Below are 19,686 nucleotides of genomic sequence, written 5' to 3' on the forward strand. Positions count from 1 at the left end.
CATCTACTACCTGTGATATGGTAACCGCATAGTTGTATGTGGTATATAAATTTTTAAATAAATAAAATAGTTTCCTGCTTACTTTATATTTTATTATTGTAAACTCCTAAACATAATGTAAACATTCTCGGACTGGGAAAGGGTGACAAGCAGTGTGCCCCAGGGCTCGGTTCTTGGGCCCATCTTATTCAATATCTTCATAAATGACCTGGAAGAGGAAACAACTAGTAATATAATCAAGTTTGCAGATGACACGAAACTATGTCGGACAGTTGGGTCACTAGTGGACAGTGAAGAACTCCAGAGAGATTTGAACCAGCTAGAGAAATGGGCAGAAAAGTGGCAGATGAATTTTAATATAGAAAAATGCAAAGTGATGCACCTGGGCAGGAAAAACAAGGAACATAATTATAAAATGTTAGGTGTGACATTGGACAAGAGTGAACAAGAAAGGGACCTGGGGGTACTGATAGACAGGACCCTTAAGCCGTCGGCGCAATGTGTGTCGGCGGCCAAGAAAGCAAACAGGATGTTGGGCATGATAAAAAAGGGAATCATGAGTAGTTCGGCGGACATCATAATGCCGCTTTACAGAGCAATGATCAGACCACACTTGGAGTACTGTGTCCAGCACTGGTCCCCCTCTCTTAAGAAGGATATAACCCTGCTGGAGAGGGTGCAGAGGCGAGCCACAAAACTAGTAAAAGGCATGGAAAATATGAGCTACAAGGAATGCCTCGGAAAACTGGGATTATTCACACTCGAGAAGAGAAGACTGCGAGGGGATATGATAGAGACCTTTAAAATACTAAAAGGATTTGACAAAATAGAGCAGGAAACGTTGTTATTCACATTATCAAATGTGACTCGGATTAGAGGCCATGGACTGAAGTTGAGAGGCAACAGGCCCAGGACAAACGCAAGGAAATTCTGTTTCACACAGCGAGTGGTGGACGCTTGGAATGCTTTTCCGGAGGAGGTTGTGACGGAGACCACCATTCTTGGTTTCAATGGCAAGTTGGATGCACACCTTCTTGCAAATCACATCGAGGGATACAGGTAAACAAGGGTCAAGTCAAGGAATAGGGTCGCTAGGGTATAGACTTGAAGAAGCGGGTCAGTAGAGTGGCTGTATGATTAAGGGGGTCAGTAGACTTAAAGGGGTGGGTCAATAGAGTGGGCAGACTTGATGGGCTATAGCCCTTATCTGCCGTCATCTTTCTATGTTTCTATGTTTCTAACAAGGTCTTCCTCAGGGAACACCTAGCTTGGTCACCGGACTAGATGGACCAAGGGTCTGATTCGGTGAAGGCATTTCTTATGTTCTTATGTTCTAACATCTTGACTTGTAAGTCACCTTGAACCTAGATAGGCACAGAGTGACCCCGAACTTTGTTTCTCCACCGGTTAGAGGTTGTAAATTTAAAAGTCATCACCAACATCTTTTCGCACATCAAGCAGCACTATGGGGTAAAGACCTAGAACAATTACTCGTGCCTACTACCTATGGGGAATTCAGGAAACGCCTAAAAACACATCTGTTCCTGAAATACTTAGGAAATCAACCTATACAATCTTAGTCCTCAACAAACGATCGCTAGAACTATCAATCACTAAGTCTGTACTTTGTTTATTCCATTCAATCTGTAACCTTTCTAATCATTGTAAAACGCATAGAACTTCACGGTCCTGCGGAATATAAACTGTTATTATTATTATTATCTCATTCAGATTTTGGGCTTCTTTTACAAAGCCATGGTAGCAGTGGTGTAGTAAGGGGTGATGGAGTGGGGGGTCTGGTCTGGGCACCATCCTGGTAGGAGTGTGGCACCCATCCTCTTCTCCACCTCTTCTGCTCCTTCCCCAATGCCACGCGCGCCACTTCCCTTCCCCCGTAACTCTGTAACGTTCGTGGCGTGAGCAGCAACCCACAATCTGCTGTCTCACCTGCATCGGCTCTTCTTCTGACATCACTTCCTGGACCTGTACTTAGGAAGTGACATCAGAGGCAGAGCCCACGCAGGTGCGACAGCAGGTTGGGGGTTGCTGCTCACACCAGGATCGTTACAGAGGTACGGGGAAGGGAAGCGGGGGGAGTGGGGAAGGAGCATGTAGGGGGGGGGCGGAGAATGGTAGTGATTCCTGGTGCAGCAAATGCAACAAAGCTCAAAGGAATTGAATGGGTTTCATTGCATTTGCCACACGGGAATCACTACCGTGATTTTGTAAAAGGAGCCCTTGTATGTTTTGTTTTGTTTTAATTGTAAACTGTTCAGACCTTTGGATTATGCAGTCTATAAAAGTTTTAAATAAATACATTTTTTTTGTATTTGTTTTTTGCAGGCTCCATGCTAATTTTCTTATTAGAGAATGAGACTAGCAAAAAAAGAAAACCTAACTGCCTCCTATTTTAAAACGTTATGGAATTTTAAAAAAAATCATAATTAGAATAAACTATCCCTTCCCCCCCCCCGCCCTTTTATCAAGCACAAGCTAAATACCGAGCCACATTGGGTCCTCAGTAAAGGACAAGAGAAAAAAGAGAAATAACGTGCCTTACTGTAGAAATAAACAAAACAAAAGGCAAGTTGATGTCCAAGCCACCATGTATCAATTTTATTGGATAATTTGAAGTCTCAGATCAGAACAAAGTCCCTTTTTAATGACCTGAGACTTCTAATTATCCAATAAAATTGATGCATGGTGGCTTGGCCATCAAACTTGCCTTTTGTTGTTTTTTGGGTTTTTTTTTGCACCCGTAGTAAAGAGCCGGATAAACGGAGGCAGAAGTAATCTAATTATATCAACAGGCCAGTACATATTGTGCCCTGGATACAGGGCAGAGACTACCCTCCCCCTCCTTTTTTTTTTTTTACAAAACAGCGAAAGCAGTTTTTAGTGTCAGCCGGCGCACTGAATACTCCGTACTGCTCAGTGATGCTTATAGAGTTCCTATGAGCATCAAGAGCAGTGCGGAGCATTCAGCGTGCCAGCTAGTGCTAAAAACTACTTTTGCGGTTTTGTAAAAGGGGGGAGGGGGGTAAATATTGTGACAAACCCAGCATCAGCTCTAGTCTTGACTCTGTAAGATCCGGTGCAGAAGAGCTGACCAGGTTGATTCTGGCGGTCAACTTGAGGCTGACCTCTCTTGCCCCTATATTCAGAATGATAATGGTATGGAACAGAGGCAGACAGACTGGCAACAGCAACCTCTGGGCTATAGGGCAGCTAGAGAAGCCATAAGGAATGTAGCTGCACTGAATAAACCCAGGCAGAGAAAAGCTACTTTAGAACCAAAGCCCATCCCCCGCTACAGGCTGAAAGGGATTGGCTCTGAGCTGCTTAAGAGCAGACTGATGCAAGCAGCAGGAGGAGGAAGAGGAGCGAGTGACCAGGGTGAGTCCCTCCCAAAGCCCAAGGCAGGGCAGGAGCCGTGGAGCCAAACAGCAGAGCCAGAAGTTCCAGATTGGCCTATGCAGGAGGTGGAAGAGTTCCTCCCCACCTCAGGCTTCCAGTTTCCTAATGGTGTGGAAAGCATGGAGGTACAAACCGCTGGTCCTGTGATAGAGAGCCAGGCAGAAGCCATGGACATTGAATGAGAAAGACAGAGAGTGAGTAACTGTGAAACAGTTGGTGGGTTTTTTTTCTCTCTCATGGCTTTCTTTCTGGGTGAGAAAAAGCCTGAAGAATTTGCTATGTGTTTGGGCTTTATTATGATTTTTGGTTTAAGTACAATACTTAACTGAATACTGACTACTGGATTTACTTAAAGCCAAGTTTGAGCAAAAGAACCTAAAGGTTGAATATTTAAGTTTATTTTTGAACTGTGAAAATCCTACTGTGGCTCCCGTTCCTGGGAAGCTAATTAGCTTATCTCCCTCAGCTGTTTGTTTTTGCCTTCCATGAGGTAGCTGAAGAAAAACGCTGGGCTGTTTGCAAGGCTGTGCTGTGGCTTACTGCCTAATGAGGTATCTAATATTGTTTGTAACAAGGGTTTGTTCTGAACATTGCCTGACTGCTGAAAGACAGCTGTTTCATGCCTCTAACAAATATTGCTGGGAGAGAATTTAACTTGTGTTTGAAACACCATTATAAAGTGCATTTCTGAATCAGAGTACAAGATCTCAGGCAAAACCATCTGTATGAGATTTCTGTTTGGTATTTCTTTATTTTTGCAATGGACTGTGGTTTTGAATGAAATGCTAAAGTGACTTTGGTTTATGTTGCACCTTTTTGACCACTGAGGTCAGAATAAACATCTTATTCTTACTTGAAGAACGTGGTTTGACTGGTGGTGTTTTGGGAACCCATACTTACCTTTTCTCTCCCAGGCCTAGGCAGTCGCCTAGGGCCAACCGAAAAGTCCTGAAGATACCCCTGGTTAAAGAGGACACGCCAGAATCCCAGTGTTTGTCACAGATTAGTTCTGCTCTGAGGAGTGTTTGTGACAATATAGAGGCCTGTACTAGAGGTCTGCACGGGAATCCCCCTAACCCACGGGATTCCCACGGGGACCCCCCTCTGGCCCACGGGACTCCTATGGGGACCCCCCTATGGCCCACAGGACTCCCATGGGGATGGAAGGCTTTGGAAGCAGGGTTCGTCCATATAATATAATGGACATGTCAGCTTTAGTAAAAGAGAGGGTTTATAAGTTAATTACATGAACAGAAAACAAAAAAAGAGTTCCACCAAAGAGATTCCACAAGGAAAACAGCAGCGCAAACACAAAAGAAACTGTGGAATTGATGATCCTGTCAGAAGTAATTGCTGCTTTTTTGGGGGACAGGCGGAGATGGAGGTAATTCCTTGTGGGGACGGAGAGGATCCTGATGGGGACGGGTGGGGATGGAGAGAATCCTGATGGGGATTGGTGGGGACGGAGAAGATCCTGGCGGAGACGGGTGGGGACGGAGAGGATCCTGGCGGAGGCGGGTGGGGACGGAGAGGATCCTGGCGGAGGCGGGTGGGGACGGAGAGGATCCTGGCAGAGACGGGTGGGGACGGAGAGGATCCTGATGGGGATGGGTGGGGACGGAGAGGATCTTGGCGGGGACGGGTGAGGATGGGTGGGATTTCTGTCCCTGCGCAACTCTCTAGCCTGTACTTAGACTCCATGTTTGGCCGACGATTTATGGTCATTTTAGTCTCTGTTTGGGATCTCTAACCTGGCTGTACTGATGTTTTGTCTGCTTCATTCTGATCATTCCACTGGCATGGGGGCCTCACTACAGGGCCTCAGACTCTTGTCTCACAGGTAGGCAGTTTGGAACAGGTAAGTCAGGGGCCCTTTTACTACGTTGTGTTAGGCAATAATGTAAGCCTAATGCAGCTTAAAAGCATACCGCAGGATGTGCTCAAGAAATCTTGAGTAAGTGCCGAATGTGTATGCGCTAATCACACACTAAAAAATATTATTAATGGGCTTTTTAAAGGAATGTCTGGAGATGGAAGGAGGGCATTCCTGTGTCAGTCAGTAAACATAGCTATATTACCCCGTGCTAACTGGTTAACACAGGAATAGCATGTGAGCCCTTAACAGCCTACAAAATGGGAGGTGGTACGTAGTGTTGCCCGATTCAGGGAAAACTTATTCAATTCTATTTCATTCAGTCTATTGAATCATTTTTTTTTTTATTTGATTCACTTTTCCAGCCCAATTGGGCGTTTTGGGGGTTTTTTTCCACCCACCCACCCCACTTTGCCCTCTCCAACTCCACGCCAGCACTGTGATGTAAACAAATTTAAAAAATACATTTTTTTCTCTCTGTTAGGTCCTAGTTCATGCTTGCTGTGTAACACCAGCTCTGGCAGGATACACATTTCAGATCTAACATATTGTAATCACAAAATAGAAAATAAAATTATTTTTTTCTACCTGCAAATGTCTTATCTAACATTTGTTTCTTTCCCACTGTTTATCGTCTCTCTCTCCCTGCATTGTGGCCTGGGTCAAACACCACTCTATTCCCTCCATTCAGCATTTTTCCTTTCTTTCCCTCCATTATCATGTGCAATATTTCTTTCTCCCTGCCCATGCATCACCGTCTAGCCTTTGTCCAACATTTCTCCCTTTCTTTTCCCTATGCATGTCTCCCTTTCCGATATGAAGGATTTCTCCCTCTCACCCCTTTCTACCTCTTTGTTTCATCTCCCCCTTCCTCATCTCCACCCCAACAATTTTTCCTCTCTCATTTCTTCCCCCATGTGCAGCTTTTTTCCTCCCTGCTGTCCCCCTAAGCAGCATCTCTCCTCCTCTCCCACCCATCCCCCTGTGCAGCAGCACCCCACCAATTCACCTTGAAACCTGACATACCTCTGAGGCCTCCCAAAGCAGCAGCAGCACTCTAAATGGCTTCTTCGTGACCTGCCCTGCTAGGGCTTCCCTCTGCTGCAGCACTGATTATGTCACCCTCACCCCAAGGACAGTACCCCCTCCCATCTCCTGATCCATCACCCTCACCCCAAGGCCAAGAGCCCATCCTATTCTTCCGTTCCATCTCACTGACCACTGGCATAGGACCTATTCCCTTCTCATGATCTGTACCCTAAGGGATACGACCCCCTCTCCTCCTGATCCATAACCCTCCCCTCCTCCTTCTGCATCACTTCACCCAAAGGACATCTGCACCCTAAGGGATACGACCCACACCCATCCTGATCCATAACCCTCCCTTCCTCCTGCTGCATCACTTCACCCAAAGGACATCTGCATCCTAAGGGATACGACCCCCCTCCCATCCTAATCCATAACCATCCCCTCCTCCTGCTGCCTCACTTCACCCAAAGGACATCTGCACCCTAAGGGATACGACCCCCCTCCCATCCTGATCCATAACCCTCCCCTCCTCCTGCCACATCATTTCACCAAAAGGATCAAATTACCTAGTGACAAGGGAAGGAAGGAGAGATGGGGATGGATCACGAGCTAGTGAGGGGCACAAGAAGCAATAGAGGATGTATGAGGGCTGAGAGGGTACATACAGAAGACTGGAAATTGGGGATTAGAGGGTAAGTGAAAGACAGAAAGGGGATAAGAGAATGGAGAAGGTGAGAGGGAGGCAATGGATTACTGGAGAGGGAATGAGGGCGATAGGAAAAGCTGGTAAGTAAATGAAAAGGAGACTAAGGACTAGAGAGAAAAGGAGAAAGAGGTGACCATCACGTGGGTGAATGTAGAGACAGAGAAGACAAAAGTGAGAAAAGAAACATAGAAAGATCAGTGACAGGTATATAAAGAAGGAAGGGAAGAAGAGAGAGGAGAAATGGAAAAATCAACCTAGAAACGGATTTCTTCAACAAATGGACGTGAATGAAAAAAAACGAAGCAACATAAGCACTGTCGTTAGATGCAGAGCATTGATAAAGAAGGCTAAAAAAGAATATACAGAGAAACGTGCCACAGAGACAAAAACTCAAAAAGAACATTTCGGGTACCTCAGACACAAAAAGCTTGTGAGGGAATCTGTGGAACTGTTTGATCATGAAGGAGAAAAAGGGGCGCTCAGGAAAGATAAGGCCATAGCAGAGAAACTGAATGAATTATTTGCTTTAGTCTTTACAGAAGATGCAAAAGATCTATATGTACCAGAAATGTTTTTCAAGGCTGAAGATACAGAGGAGCTGAAAGAAATCTCAGTGAACTTGCAAGTAACAAGTTAAAGAGTGATAAGTCACATGGACCGGATAGTATACATCCCAGGGTACTAAAAGAACTCAAACATGAAATTGCCGATCTGCAACCTGTTGTTAATATTGTCTGTCGTACCTAAAAATTGAAGGGCTCCAAGGGTGATCCAGGAAATTATAGACCAGTAAGACTGACGTCAGTGCCAGGCAAAATAGTATAAACTATTATAAACAATAAAATTACAGAACACAGAGCAGACTCAGCCAAGGGAAGTCTTGCCTCACCAATTTGCTTCATTTCTTGGAAGGCATGACTAAACATTATTATTTATTTTATTTTCTATATTGTTCTCCCAGGAGAGCTCAGAATGGTTTACATGAATTTATTCAGGTACTCAAGCATTCATCCCTGTCTATCCTGGTGGGCTCACAATCAATCTAATGTACCTGGGGCAAGGGGGGGATTAAGTGACTTGCCCAGGGTCATAAGAAGCAGCATAGGCTTGAACCCACAACCTCAGGGTGCTGAGGCTGTAGCTTTAACCACTGTGCCACACTCTCCCCATGTGGATAAAGGTGAGCCAGTTGATGTAGTTTATCTAGATTTTCAGAAAGCTTTTGATAAAGTTCCTCATGAGAGACTCCTAAGAAAATTAAAAAGTCCTAGGATAGAACACAGTGTTCTGTTGTGGATTAGGACTTGGTTATTGGACAGAAAACAGAAGTTAGGGTTAAATGGACATTTTCTCTCAATGGAGGATGGTGAATTGTGGAGTACTGCAGGGATCTGTACTAGGACCGATGCTAAGTAACATACTCATAAATGGTCTGGAAATTGGAAGGACAAGTGAAGCGATTAAATATGCAGATGACACAAAACTTTTCCAAAGTTTGCAGACTGTGAAAAATTGCAGGAAGACTGGGTATCCAAATGACAGATGAATTTTAATGTGGACAAATTGCAAAGTGATGCACATTGGGAAAAATAATCCAGTTCATAGTTACTTGATGCTAGGTTGCCCAGTGTGAAGTAGCCGTCAAAAAAGCAAACAGAGTGCTAGGAATTATTAGGAAAAAGATGGTAAATAAGACCAAGAATACAATAATGTCTGTATCTCTCCATGGTGCAGCTTCACCTTGAGTATTGCATTCAATTCTGATCACCGTATCTCAAAAAAGATATAGGCCTCCTTTTATGAAATTGCAATAGCAGTTTCTAGTGGGGGGAGCCACACTGAATGGCCCACACTGCTCCTGACGCAGTTTCGTAAAAGAAGGGGATAGTGGAATTAGAAAAGGTTTCGTAGAAGAGAAACCAAAATAATAAAGGGGATGGAACTCCTGTTATATGAGGAAATGCTAAAGAGGTTATGGTGACTGTGGCAAGATGATTGAGATCTACAAAATCCTGAGTATATAATGGGTAGAAGTTAATAATTTTTTTTTTACTATTTCATAAAGTGCAAACACTAGAGGACCCTCAATGAAGTTATATGGAATAACCTTTAAAACAGGTAGGAAGAAATATTTTTTCACTCAACAAATAGGTAAACTCAAACTCATTGCCAAAGGATGTAGAAACAGTGTTTAGCATAGCTGGGTTTAAAAAAGGTTTGAACATAAGAATAACCTTACTGGGTCAGACCAATGGTCCATAAAGCCCAGCAGCCCGTTGTCATGGTAGCCAATCCAGGTCCTAATTGGGTTGTCCTAATCTGCTTTAGGAAATGTGCAACTTTTCTATTTTTGTATAGCAGAATACTGAAGAAACAGAAACGCTTTTCAGCCTAGATTCTATAAATGGCGCAATTGGCGGTGGCTGCCTTAAAAACGGTCGCTGATTGCATGTCACTCATGTGATGACACCGTTTATAGAATCATGGCTTTAGAAAAGGTAGGCACTGGAAATGTAGGCCAGGGTTTTCAAAGCCTACATTTCTGGTGCCTACCTTTTATGTGAATCACGCCTACAGAGGCGTTTATGATACCTAATGCCACTTCTGGCGTTAGCCATGCCTAATATGGTGTTAGGCGTTGTAAAGCGCTGCCATAGGTGTGATTCTGGCACCATTTTTATAGGTACAACAAAAAAGGCAGAAATAGTCAAAACAGGTTCACCAAGGGGGCGCTCAGAGTCAAAACTGTGCACACCACACAAGCCACGTAAAGACTGGCATGGATAATACCATAATGTTTATCTAGTTTAGGTTGTGGCAGTTTTTCTTGGAGTGTGTTCCGTGACCATTTTTATAGGTGCCAGTACGTGCCTACATTTTTCTTTTAAATGCTTTTTTTCTCTTTTAAACAGCGTTTTCAACTTAACTTAGGCGCCTAACTTAAGGCACCTTTTAGAATCCATGCCTTCCTTTTTCACAAGTAATGTGCTGCTTATAAAATAGAACTTGGCTTTCATGGGAGTCTCCATTTCAGGTTTAGTCTACATCAGGGGTGTCCAGCCTGCGGCCCTGTGAAGTATTTTGTGTGGCCCCGGGGTCGAGGGCGATGCAGTGTTTTCCTCTGCTGCCCCCGGGTGTTTACCGTCTTGCCGGCTCCTTCCTCTGTCTTGCTGCAGCGTTTGCGCAGCCCCAGAAAATTATTTTTCTGCCAATGCGGCCCAGGGAATCCAAAAGGTTGGACACCCCTGCTGTAATCCGTTCTGAGCTCTTTGGGGACAACAAGATAGGAAATGAATTAAGTAAATAAATAAAGATGTGGAGTATATAGACAGATAAAATAGAGTAACGGGAGTAATAAAATAAGGCTATTGTATCTGTGTAGGAATCTTTAACAGTACAGCTTATTCCATTTGCTCAGTAGCAAGTACCCTTCTATATTGGTGCTCTTTTCATAGGGAGTTCGGATTGTCACGGTTTGGTAAGTGCACAATATAGGTTTTGAGTGTCTTTGGCAGACCCTTGTACTATTTTGAAAAGTGGCTGGCTGTGAGGGCAAGCAAAGGAACTCAGAAATATGACATAAAGGCGGCGACTAGAAATCAAGAATTGGTTCCTGACCCAATAGAAAGATGCCGGACAGGCTTGGTCTGTCAACCGCAGAATCAACCTGTGAGGGAACAGTTAGAAAAGAGTAATCATCTGAGCCTTAAAGACAGATCCTCCAAGAGAAACAATAGGTAGTTAGGTATTCCCTCTGGCTGGAGCACCCCCTCCTCCAGGCAGTGGGAAGGTTGCGGGCTTCCTTTGCGGTCGTTGGCTCTGCTGGTCACCCGTCCCTGAACAGAAAGTTGATGTCAGAGAGGGCAGCGGCCGGCAGAGTTGACAGCTGCGTGCAGACCTGCGACCACTCCAGTACTCCTGAGCTTTCTTCACCCATAGTGGATCGCTCCCTCCCTGCCCTTGGTACACCACTGGGTATTCCTTCCTAATCTGATCCCAGAATGGTGCTTAGGGGAGGAGCCTACTGCCCTATAAGAGGGGGGAAGCTTGGAGCAGACCTCAGCCTCCCCTTGGAAAGGCTATGGCAGGGGTGTCCAACCTGCGACCTGAGGGCCGCATGCGGCCCAGTGAAGTATTTTGTGTGGCCCCAGTCGAGGGCGATGCAGTGTTTTCCTTTGCTGCCCCTGGGTGTTTACCATCTTGCCGGCTCCCTCCTCTGTCTTACTGCAGAAACATTTTTTTTCGGCCAAAAGGTTGGACATCCTTGGGCTATGGTAAAGGAAGCTAGAATCAAGGCTGAAGCTTGACACAGGTGACAGAAGGTATGGGATTTTCTTGGGGGAATTATTTATTTATTTATTTTTGGTTTGGATACTTTTGTTTCTTCCAGGTTGCCCACTTGCACACTTCAGCCATGTGAATTTACGCCAGCTTAATTGTTGGTATATATGTACAATGGGTGCAGTTTAGCTGCCATTTTGGCAATTTGTGCCGGAATCTTAAAAAGACACAGGGATCAATATTCAGCATAGTTTAAATGGGCAGGAAAGGCTCCAGCCCACTTAAGCCGTACTGTGCGGGCCATCTGCTGATATTCAGCAGCACTTAACTGGGCATATTCAATGTCATTGCTCACATACCTAAATGGACAGATAGGATTGCCTTTTATTCTATTCCAATGGTCTCAAACTTGCAGCCCGCCAGGTACTATTTTGAGGCCCTCGATATGTTTATCATAATCACAAAAGTAAAATAAAACAGTTTCTTAATCATGTCTATTTAGCTATAAATTACAATTTTATTATTAAGACTTAGCCAAAAGGAAAACATTAATAAACTATAGTTTTTACCTCATGCAAAATTGTCATTTATTTAATAAGACATTATTTTTTCTGAGGCCCTCCGAGTACCTACAAATCCAAAATGTGGCCCTGCAAAGGGCTTGAGTTTGAGACCACTGTTCTATTCTATCTTTGCCTAGTTAAGTATGCGGCATATTGGCACTGAATATGGACCAGCACCTGCATAACTTTCAGGTTTGCTGAAGACCCGAATGTTCAAAGCCATGGACCAGCATTGAACTAATAGGTGCCATCGACTTGTATTCGAGTCCAAGTGACTTGATGAACATCATCAAGTTTTCGTGGCAGAATACAGAAGTAGATTGCAAGGCCTTCTATGCAGTACAGATTCGATGTTGTTGCTGTTGTCACATCAAACACGATCTTCCGCCTCCAACACTGCCCATCTGCTGCTGCCCAGAAGGGTAGTACATCGTGAGTCTGACATCTCCAGTGAAACCTGTCTGCCTTGGGAGGCTCTACTGCAGGGATCTCAAAGTCCCTCCTTGAGGACCGCGTTCTAGTCTGGTTTTCAGGATTTCCCCAATGAATATGCATTGAAAGCAGTGCATAAGATCTCATGCATATTCACTGGATTGCGGCCCTCAAGGAGGGACTTTGAAACCCCTGCTGTACTGGTAGCGAAAGTACTGACTAGCAGAGCTTTCAACTTCTCAGATGCACACAAGCCCCAGTGGCATGACACGTCTATGTACCATGAATATCCAGGTCTAATTTAGCCAGTGGTAGTCAAAACCAAACAAACCACTGACTAAGGCTTCATGTATTATCTCTGTATCCCCATTAATGTGGACTTGTAATTTCTTGTTTCCTGCAAGTGAAATGTGTGTAAAATATTAAGGAGTAAAATTTAGTTTAAACCCTCCCCCCCCCCCTTTGCTGACTGCTATCAACTGAATGGTAACCCGACAGTTGCTTATATTTCTTTATGAAATAGGTATCTACTTGGCTTCTGCATTTTGATCTGTTATAAACCTACCCTCAGAGGCAAATCATCCTTTTAGCCACAGCTATTATGAAATTAAACCAGCAGGAACAACTCTAGATACTTGCAGCCTTTTAAAGATGTTTTGATATCAAACTTACACAGATAATCTGGTTTAAGAGTCCTAGCCATGGGCTCTGCCCCTTAATCAGACCTGAAAGAACAGACTCAACTACTATATAATAAAAATGCATGAGACTACAGCAATCAGATGCTTGTCCAAAACAACCAGAAGGCAAAGAGTTCCATCTTCATCTTTTGCTCAGATTCAGTAAATCTAATGAAACCCGCAGGCTTAGGAATGTATATTTAATTATTATATCTAGTCTGCCTTTGGACAAAGGCAGATCACAACAAGAAGACAGACAAGTAAAACAAAACCTAAAAACATAGGAAAAACAAATACACATACAGTATACTGTACCCTGTTTCTCATACTCCCTGTCTCAGAGAAGAGAGTGACCAGTTGCTACCCTATCCTGCAAGCTATGAATCGCAGTAATCCAACCAATTCACATTCTCAAATATTGTTGTGACTAAGACTTTCAACTGTCTCTTGTATGCACTAGTGCAGAGGGTATCAAAGTCCCTCCTTGAGGGCCGCAGTCCAGTCAGGTTTTCAGGATTTCCCCAATGATTATGCATGAGATCTATTAGCATACAATGAAAGCAGTGCATGCAAATAGATCTCATGCATATTCATTGGGGAAATCCTGACAACCCGAATGGATTGCAGCCCTCGAAGAGAGACTTTGACACCCCTGCACTAGTGTCAAGCAGAAATCGTACATAGTCCTGAAAATGATGCCATTCATGCACTGCTGCAAGTAAAAAAGTGCAGGTCTGAGTCTCTTTGAAATGAATCTTCCTCAAGGATGAGATAGTCATGTAGAGCAGTGGTTCCCAACCCTGTCCTGGAGGACCACCAGGCCAATCGGGTTTTCAACATAGCACTAGTGAATATGCATGGAGTATATTTGCATGCCTCTCACTTCCATTATATACAAATCTCTCATGCATATTCATTAGGGCTAGCCTGAAAACCCGATTGGCCTGGTGGTCCTCCAGGACAGGGTTGGGAACCACTGGAATAGAGAGCACCCTCTCTGCTCAACTATCTTAGTAGTTTATCATGCCATAGAGCAGTGGTTCCCAACCCTGTCCTGGAGGAACACCAGGCCAATTGGGTTTTCAGGCTAGCCCTAATGAATATGCATGAAGCAAATTTGCATGCCTATCACTTCCATCATATGCAAATCTCTCATGCATATTCATTAGGGCTAGCCTGAAAACCCGATTGGCCTGGTGTTCCTCCAGGACAGGGTTGGGAATCACTGCCATAGAGGAGGACCACCAGGCCAGTCGGGTTTTTGGGATAGCACTCATGAATATGCATTTGCATGCTTGTCACCTCCATTATATGCAAATCTCTATCATGCATATTCATGAGGGCTATCCCAAAAACCTGACTGGCCTGGTGGTTCTCCAGGACAGGATTGGGAACCACTGCCATAAGATACTCAGAAGCCCTTCCCTCTTATTAAAATAAAGGACAAATAAAAACTGCGTAATGTTTACAGACCAAACCACTGATCAGAGTATTCAAAGGAGAAAAATCAACATTTTCATCTGAGTAGCTCCATTTCACTGTCCACTTGACTGGTGCTTTGGTCTCATATAAAGTCCAAAATATCAAATATCTTCAGTAGCATACTGCAGGGATGCCAATGGGCAACTGAAGGTACTTCTAGTTACAGACACTAGAGATGTGCATAGCCAATTAATTTTTGCTCTTTTTCCTTTTTTTTTTTCAGTTTTCAGATATTTGCAGTTTGGGTGGGGGGTTATCAATTCTTTTTACACTTTTGTTTTTAATGCACTCATCATAAGAACATAAGAGTAGCCATACTGGGTCAGATCAATGGTCCATCCAGCCCGGTATTGTGTTTCCAACAGTGGCCAATCTAGGTCACAAGTACCTGGCAGAAACACAAATAGTAGCAACATTCCAAGCAACTAAATCCAGGTCAAGCAGTGGCTTCCCTTATATCAGTCTCAATAGCAGACTATGGACTTTTCCTCCAGGAACTTGTCCAAACCTTTTATAAACCCAGCTCCGCTAACTACTCTTACACATCCTCTGGCAATGAGTTCTAGAGTTTACCTATTTTTAAGGTGCCTCACATGAACCAAACAAGCACTCACAATTGCATATCCTTAACAAGCAATACTTTTAAATGTGAGTCTGCACTGGACATATTTAGCTGATAATTCATTTTTTGTTGTTGTGTGTTGGAGACACTGTATCTGAATTTATGCAAGCTTAGGACAATTACATAGAATCTCTAAGGGAGAGGAACGGATAGTAGATAGTATGGATGGGAAGAATGGAAAGGCCATAAGGTTTTTATCTGCTGCCTTTTTTGCTTTTAATTGATATATGAAATATGTAGTTCTTCAAATCACAAAGAAAAAAAATATTACACTATTAAACTGCATCTTAGCAACTAATCCCCTTTTTACCACAACTTAGTTTACCACAGAAGTCACTTACCTGCAATATCTCAGTACCAGAGCTTAGTGACTCTTGAAGTAGGAATAATGAAACTTGTGATAAACTATGCAAATTACATTATTCTGCTTTCCAGAAGCATATCCCAAAGGGTCTGATATGGGAATAAAGCAGTTGCTTCCTCCATAGCAAAGCCAGACCTGCTATTTTGGTTAGACCTAGAGTTGGCTTGGGTAGACCCTCCTCAACATCCCTCCCCCATCATTAAAACATAGAAACATGACGGCAGATAAAGGTCAAATGGCCCATCTAGTCTGCCCATCCGCAGTAACCATTATCTCTTTCTCTCTCCAAGAGATCACACGTGTCTATCCCAGGCCCTCTTGAATTCAGATACAGTCTCTGTTTCCACCATCTCTTCTGTGAGACTGTTCCATGCATCTACCACCCTTTCAGTAAAAAAGTATTTTCTCAAATTATGCCAGAGCCTATCACCTCTTCATTTCATCTTATGCCCTTGCATTGCAGAGTGTCCTTTCAAATTAAAGAGACTTGACTCATGTACATTTATATTATGTAGGTATTTAAACATCTCTATCATATCTCCCCCCTCTTCCGCCTTTCCTCCAAAGTATTCAGATTGAGATCTTTAAGTCTGTCCCCATACGCCTTATCACGAAGACCACATACCATTTTAGTAGCCTTCCTCTGGACCGACTCCGTCCTTTTTATATCTTTTTGAAGATGCAGCCTCCAGAATTGTACATAATATTTTAATGAGGTCTTACCAGAGGTTTTTACAGAGGCATCAATACCTCCTTTTTCCTACTGGCCATACTTCTCCCTATGCATCATTTTAGCTTTCGCCGTCACCTTTTCAACCTGTTTGGCCACCTTAAGATCATCACATACAATCGCACCCAAGTCCTGCTCTTCCGTTGTGCATATAAGCTCTTCACCCCTAAACTGTACCGTTCCTCGGGTTTTTGCAGCCCAAATGCATGACCTTGTATTTCTTAGCATTAAATTTTAGCTGCCAAATTTCGGACCATTCTTCAAGCTTCGCCAGGTTTTTCTTCATGTTATTCACACACTCCGGAGTGTCTACTCTATTGCAGACTTTGGTATCATCTACAAAGAGGCAAATCTTACCCGACAACCCTTCAGCAATATCATCTATAAAAGTGTTAAAAAGAACAGGCCCAAGACCAGAACCTTGAGGCACACCACTGGTAACATCCCTTTCCTCAGAGCGATCTCCATTGATCACTAACCTCTGTTGCCTTCCACTCAACCAGTTCCTGACCCAGCCCTTTACTTTGGGACCCATCCCAAGGGTACTCAGTTTATTTATTAGATGTCTGTGTGGAACACTGTCAAAAGCTTTGCTAAAATCTAAATACACCACATTTAGCGCACTCCCTCTATATAATTTTTTGGTCACCCGGTCAAAGAAATTGATCAGATTTATCTGACAAGACCTACCTCTAGTGAATCCATGTTACCTCCGGTTCTGTAATGTACAGGATTCCAGAAACTTGACCATTCTCTGTTTTAAAAGCATTTCCATTAATTTGCTTACTACAAAAGTCAGACTTACCGGCCTATAATTCCCTACTTCTTCCTTACTTCCACTTTTGTGGAGAGGGACCACATCCGCCCTTCTCCAATCCTCCGGTACTGTAGGGTCATGAAATGGTTAACTGTTGTTTAAAATATTGCTCTGGTCTACTTAGCTGAAGAAAGTTTACAATCTATTGACTTCATCTGCCTAAAATGTATGTCCCTACCTTACCACTTTGTAAGCTGAATAGATAAGAGTTTGAGCCATGATGTGCCCTGCCCTTCTGTACATGTAACATTTAGACCTGTAAGATTTAGATAAGCAGAGAAATGAGCTAGTTTCCTATAGGACTATAAGTTGTACCCCTGAACCTATCATAAGTGCTGGCTTAGGACCAATAATAATTGAAGAAAGTTATAGAAGTAACAAATGAAAATTGTAGTTTTTGCATATATTAGTTTGCAAAAAGGGCATAAAAGTCCGTGTATTTCCTGTTTCTGACACTCTAGTAGGCAGGCTATTAACTGCATTAGAGTTCGGTATACCGTAATAAATTTCTTGTACTTTCTTCACGCCTCTGACTTTGTGTGTCCAAGTGACCTTTCAGTACCACTCCTGACTCTCTAGAGACTGTTGAAAAGGTCAATCAGCAGAGCTGCCAGAACTTCCCTAAGTTCCTTTAGCACCCTCGGATGTACACCATCCGTCCCCATCGCTTTGTCTACCTTTATTTTAGCTAGCTCCTCAGAAACACAACCCTCTGAAAATCGATCAGGGTCTATTACTTCTCCAGCCCTATTCACGTTTGTCTTCTGTGGTCCCGCTCCCGGCACCTCAGCCTTCCCCACTGCAGCTCTAAGGCATCACTGTGGCAATAGCAGTTCATAATAGCTGCCTGTGCTGGTCCTACAGGCTTTCCTCTGCTGCATCCTTCCCTCACCATCACTTCATGTTTGCTCACTGGTGGGATGTAGTGAAGGGAGGCCAGTGGGGTTTAAACAATCAGCGACTATGAATCACTGTTGCTGCCTGTAATATTTGGGAGGTACACTGGAAAGGGATGGGAGGGGACTCAGAGGCCAGTCTGTCGGCTGAGCCAAGAATGGTTGGACCTCTGGATTTTACCCTTTCCCACCCTGCATCCCCCCAACCCCCAAATATCCATTAATGCTGTCAGCTAAGCCCTGCCATTAAAGAATTCACATTGCATCATGCTCACACCTAACTTAGGTAATCTATAGAGAACTATCTCCACAGTGGCTATATATTGCTGACTATACCTAGACAGTAGGTGGTATGGATGGGCAGACTGGGTAGGCTATATAGTCTTTATATGATGTCATTTCTATGTAGAGTTAGTGATAGGTGAAACACCTTTGTTCAGCCTCATCTGGACGGCGCTTGGATGGCCTGTAGGTATTCTCAGTGGCACACACCACTGCAGTATGAAACTGAGCTGATGCTGAAACATCAGCAATCCCACCTAAACCTCACACAGATATATGGGGATAAAGCATGATTACCTCCCAGAGTTGGCCATTTGATTCTTCAAGGGTACCTCTAGGGGTGAAGGAAGGATACAAGTTTGATGGGTGGTGCTGTCTTTTTCTCTATTTGCTCACCATCAATTAGACAAACAGTATATGGTCCCTTCAGTTATATAATGTGGTAGTGCTACTGCCAGGCAGCAAAACTGACCTATTTAGAACAATTTAATCTATTCTGACTTATTTGGAACAGCTGGAAAATTTCCTCTGCTCATTTATCACTATGAACAGCTTTTTTGAAAAGGGCAAGAAGAACCAGTGGCAGTCTGTCTTCTGCTCCAGATGTGCCAAACCCTTTGTCCATACTATGCATACAGTTGCTTCTATGTCTTAGTACTGTTTATGGATCACCTCTGAACAGAGCTAGAAAAAGCAGGAGGTGAAAAGCAGTCTCATTTCATTTTCCCCATATGGGTAACTAGGTGTGCACACTGACCATAAGCGACCTCTAGGGGCAGGCAAGATCCTGAGGATCTATTTTATTTGGTTCATGTTATGGAATTATCACAATGGTAAGAATTCTTATAAAGAGGCAATATACCTTAACCCAGAAGGCATGATGACTAGTTAGGATTTTCTTTGAACTAAGCCAGAACTCTGATTCTGGTAGTCCCAGCTATATTAGGGTGGTAGCTGGACATTCAGCCCATTATTTTACCCTATAGTCAAAAAGTTAAGCAAAATTAAATTTTTGCATAGGCTTCCAACAGCACAATTCCTTAGGCAGGTCACTAAAACTCAGACTTTCAAGAAGAATTTGCTTCACTGCTGTAGTAAAAGGTAAGTGCTGGTCCTTTTTAGGTAGTCCTAAAGACAAGGTCATACATCCCTGATCCTTTGAGTATTTTCTAGTAGAAGCCACTATATAATAACTCTGTCTGCAGGTCAGGTACTAATAACTATACATGCTGAAAGAACTACTGGCAGTTCAAAACTGCTTTACACCTATCATGTGCAAATAAACAGCTGTACCACATATACTTTCCACCTCAATTTTTATGTTTAGATTTTCTGGGGTTTGAATTAATTGCTTTGTGTCTATACTTCTCACAGGATACTCCTTCCTACTTTGCAATAGTAATGAACAGTGACGTAGTAAGAGTGAGTGACACCTGGGGGGGTGCCCCTCCCCCACCCTCTTCCCTGCTCCCCCACCCGCCACACACACACACACACACACCCTTCCCCCAT

General features: G+C 43.5%; 1 protein-coding gene across 1 annotated transcript in view; it reads left to right on the forward strand.

The window, feature by feature from the left end:
• Positions 1-3,441: 3,441 nt before the first annotated feature.
• Positions 3,442-19,686, forward strand: part of NOLC1 (nucleolar and coiled-body phosphoprotein 1) — a 184,936-nt gene continuing 168,691 nt past the window's right edge. The window contains exon 1 of the mRNA XM_033942768.1: positions 3,442-3,542. Within this exon, the coding sequence (XP_033798659.1) occupies positions 3,474-3,542 (69 nt within the window). The 5' untranslated portion in view covers positions 3,442-3,473. The remainder of the gene's footprint in view (positions 3,543-19,686) is intronic.

This window comes from Geotrypetes seraphini, chromosome 4, assembly GCF_902459505.1.
Source record: "Geotrypetes seraphini chromosome 4, aGeoSer1.1, whole genome shotgun sequence".
Lineage (NCBI taxonomy): Eukaryota > Metazoa > Chordata > Amphibia > Gymnophiona > Dermophiidae > Geotrypetes > Geotrypetes seraphini.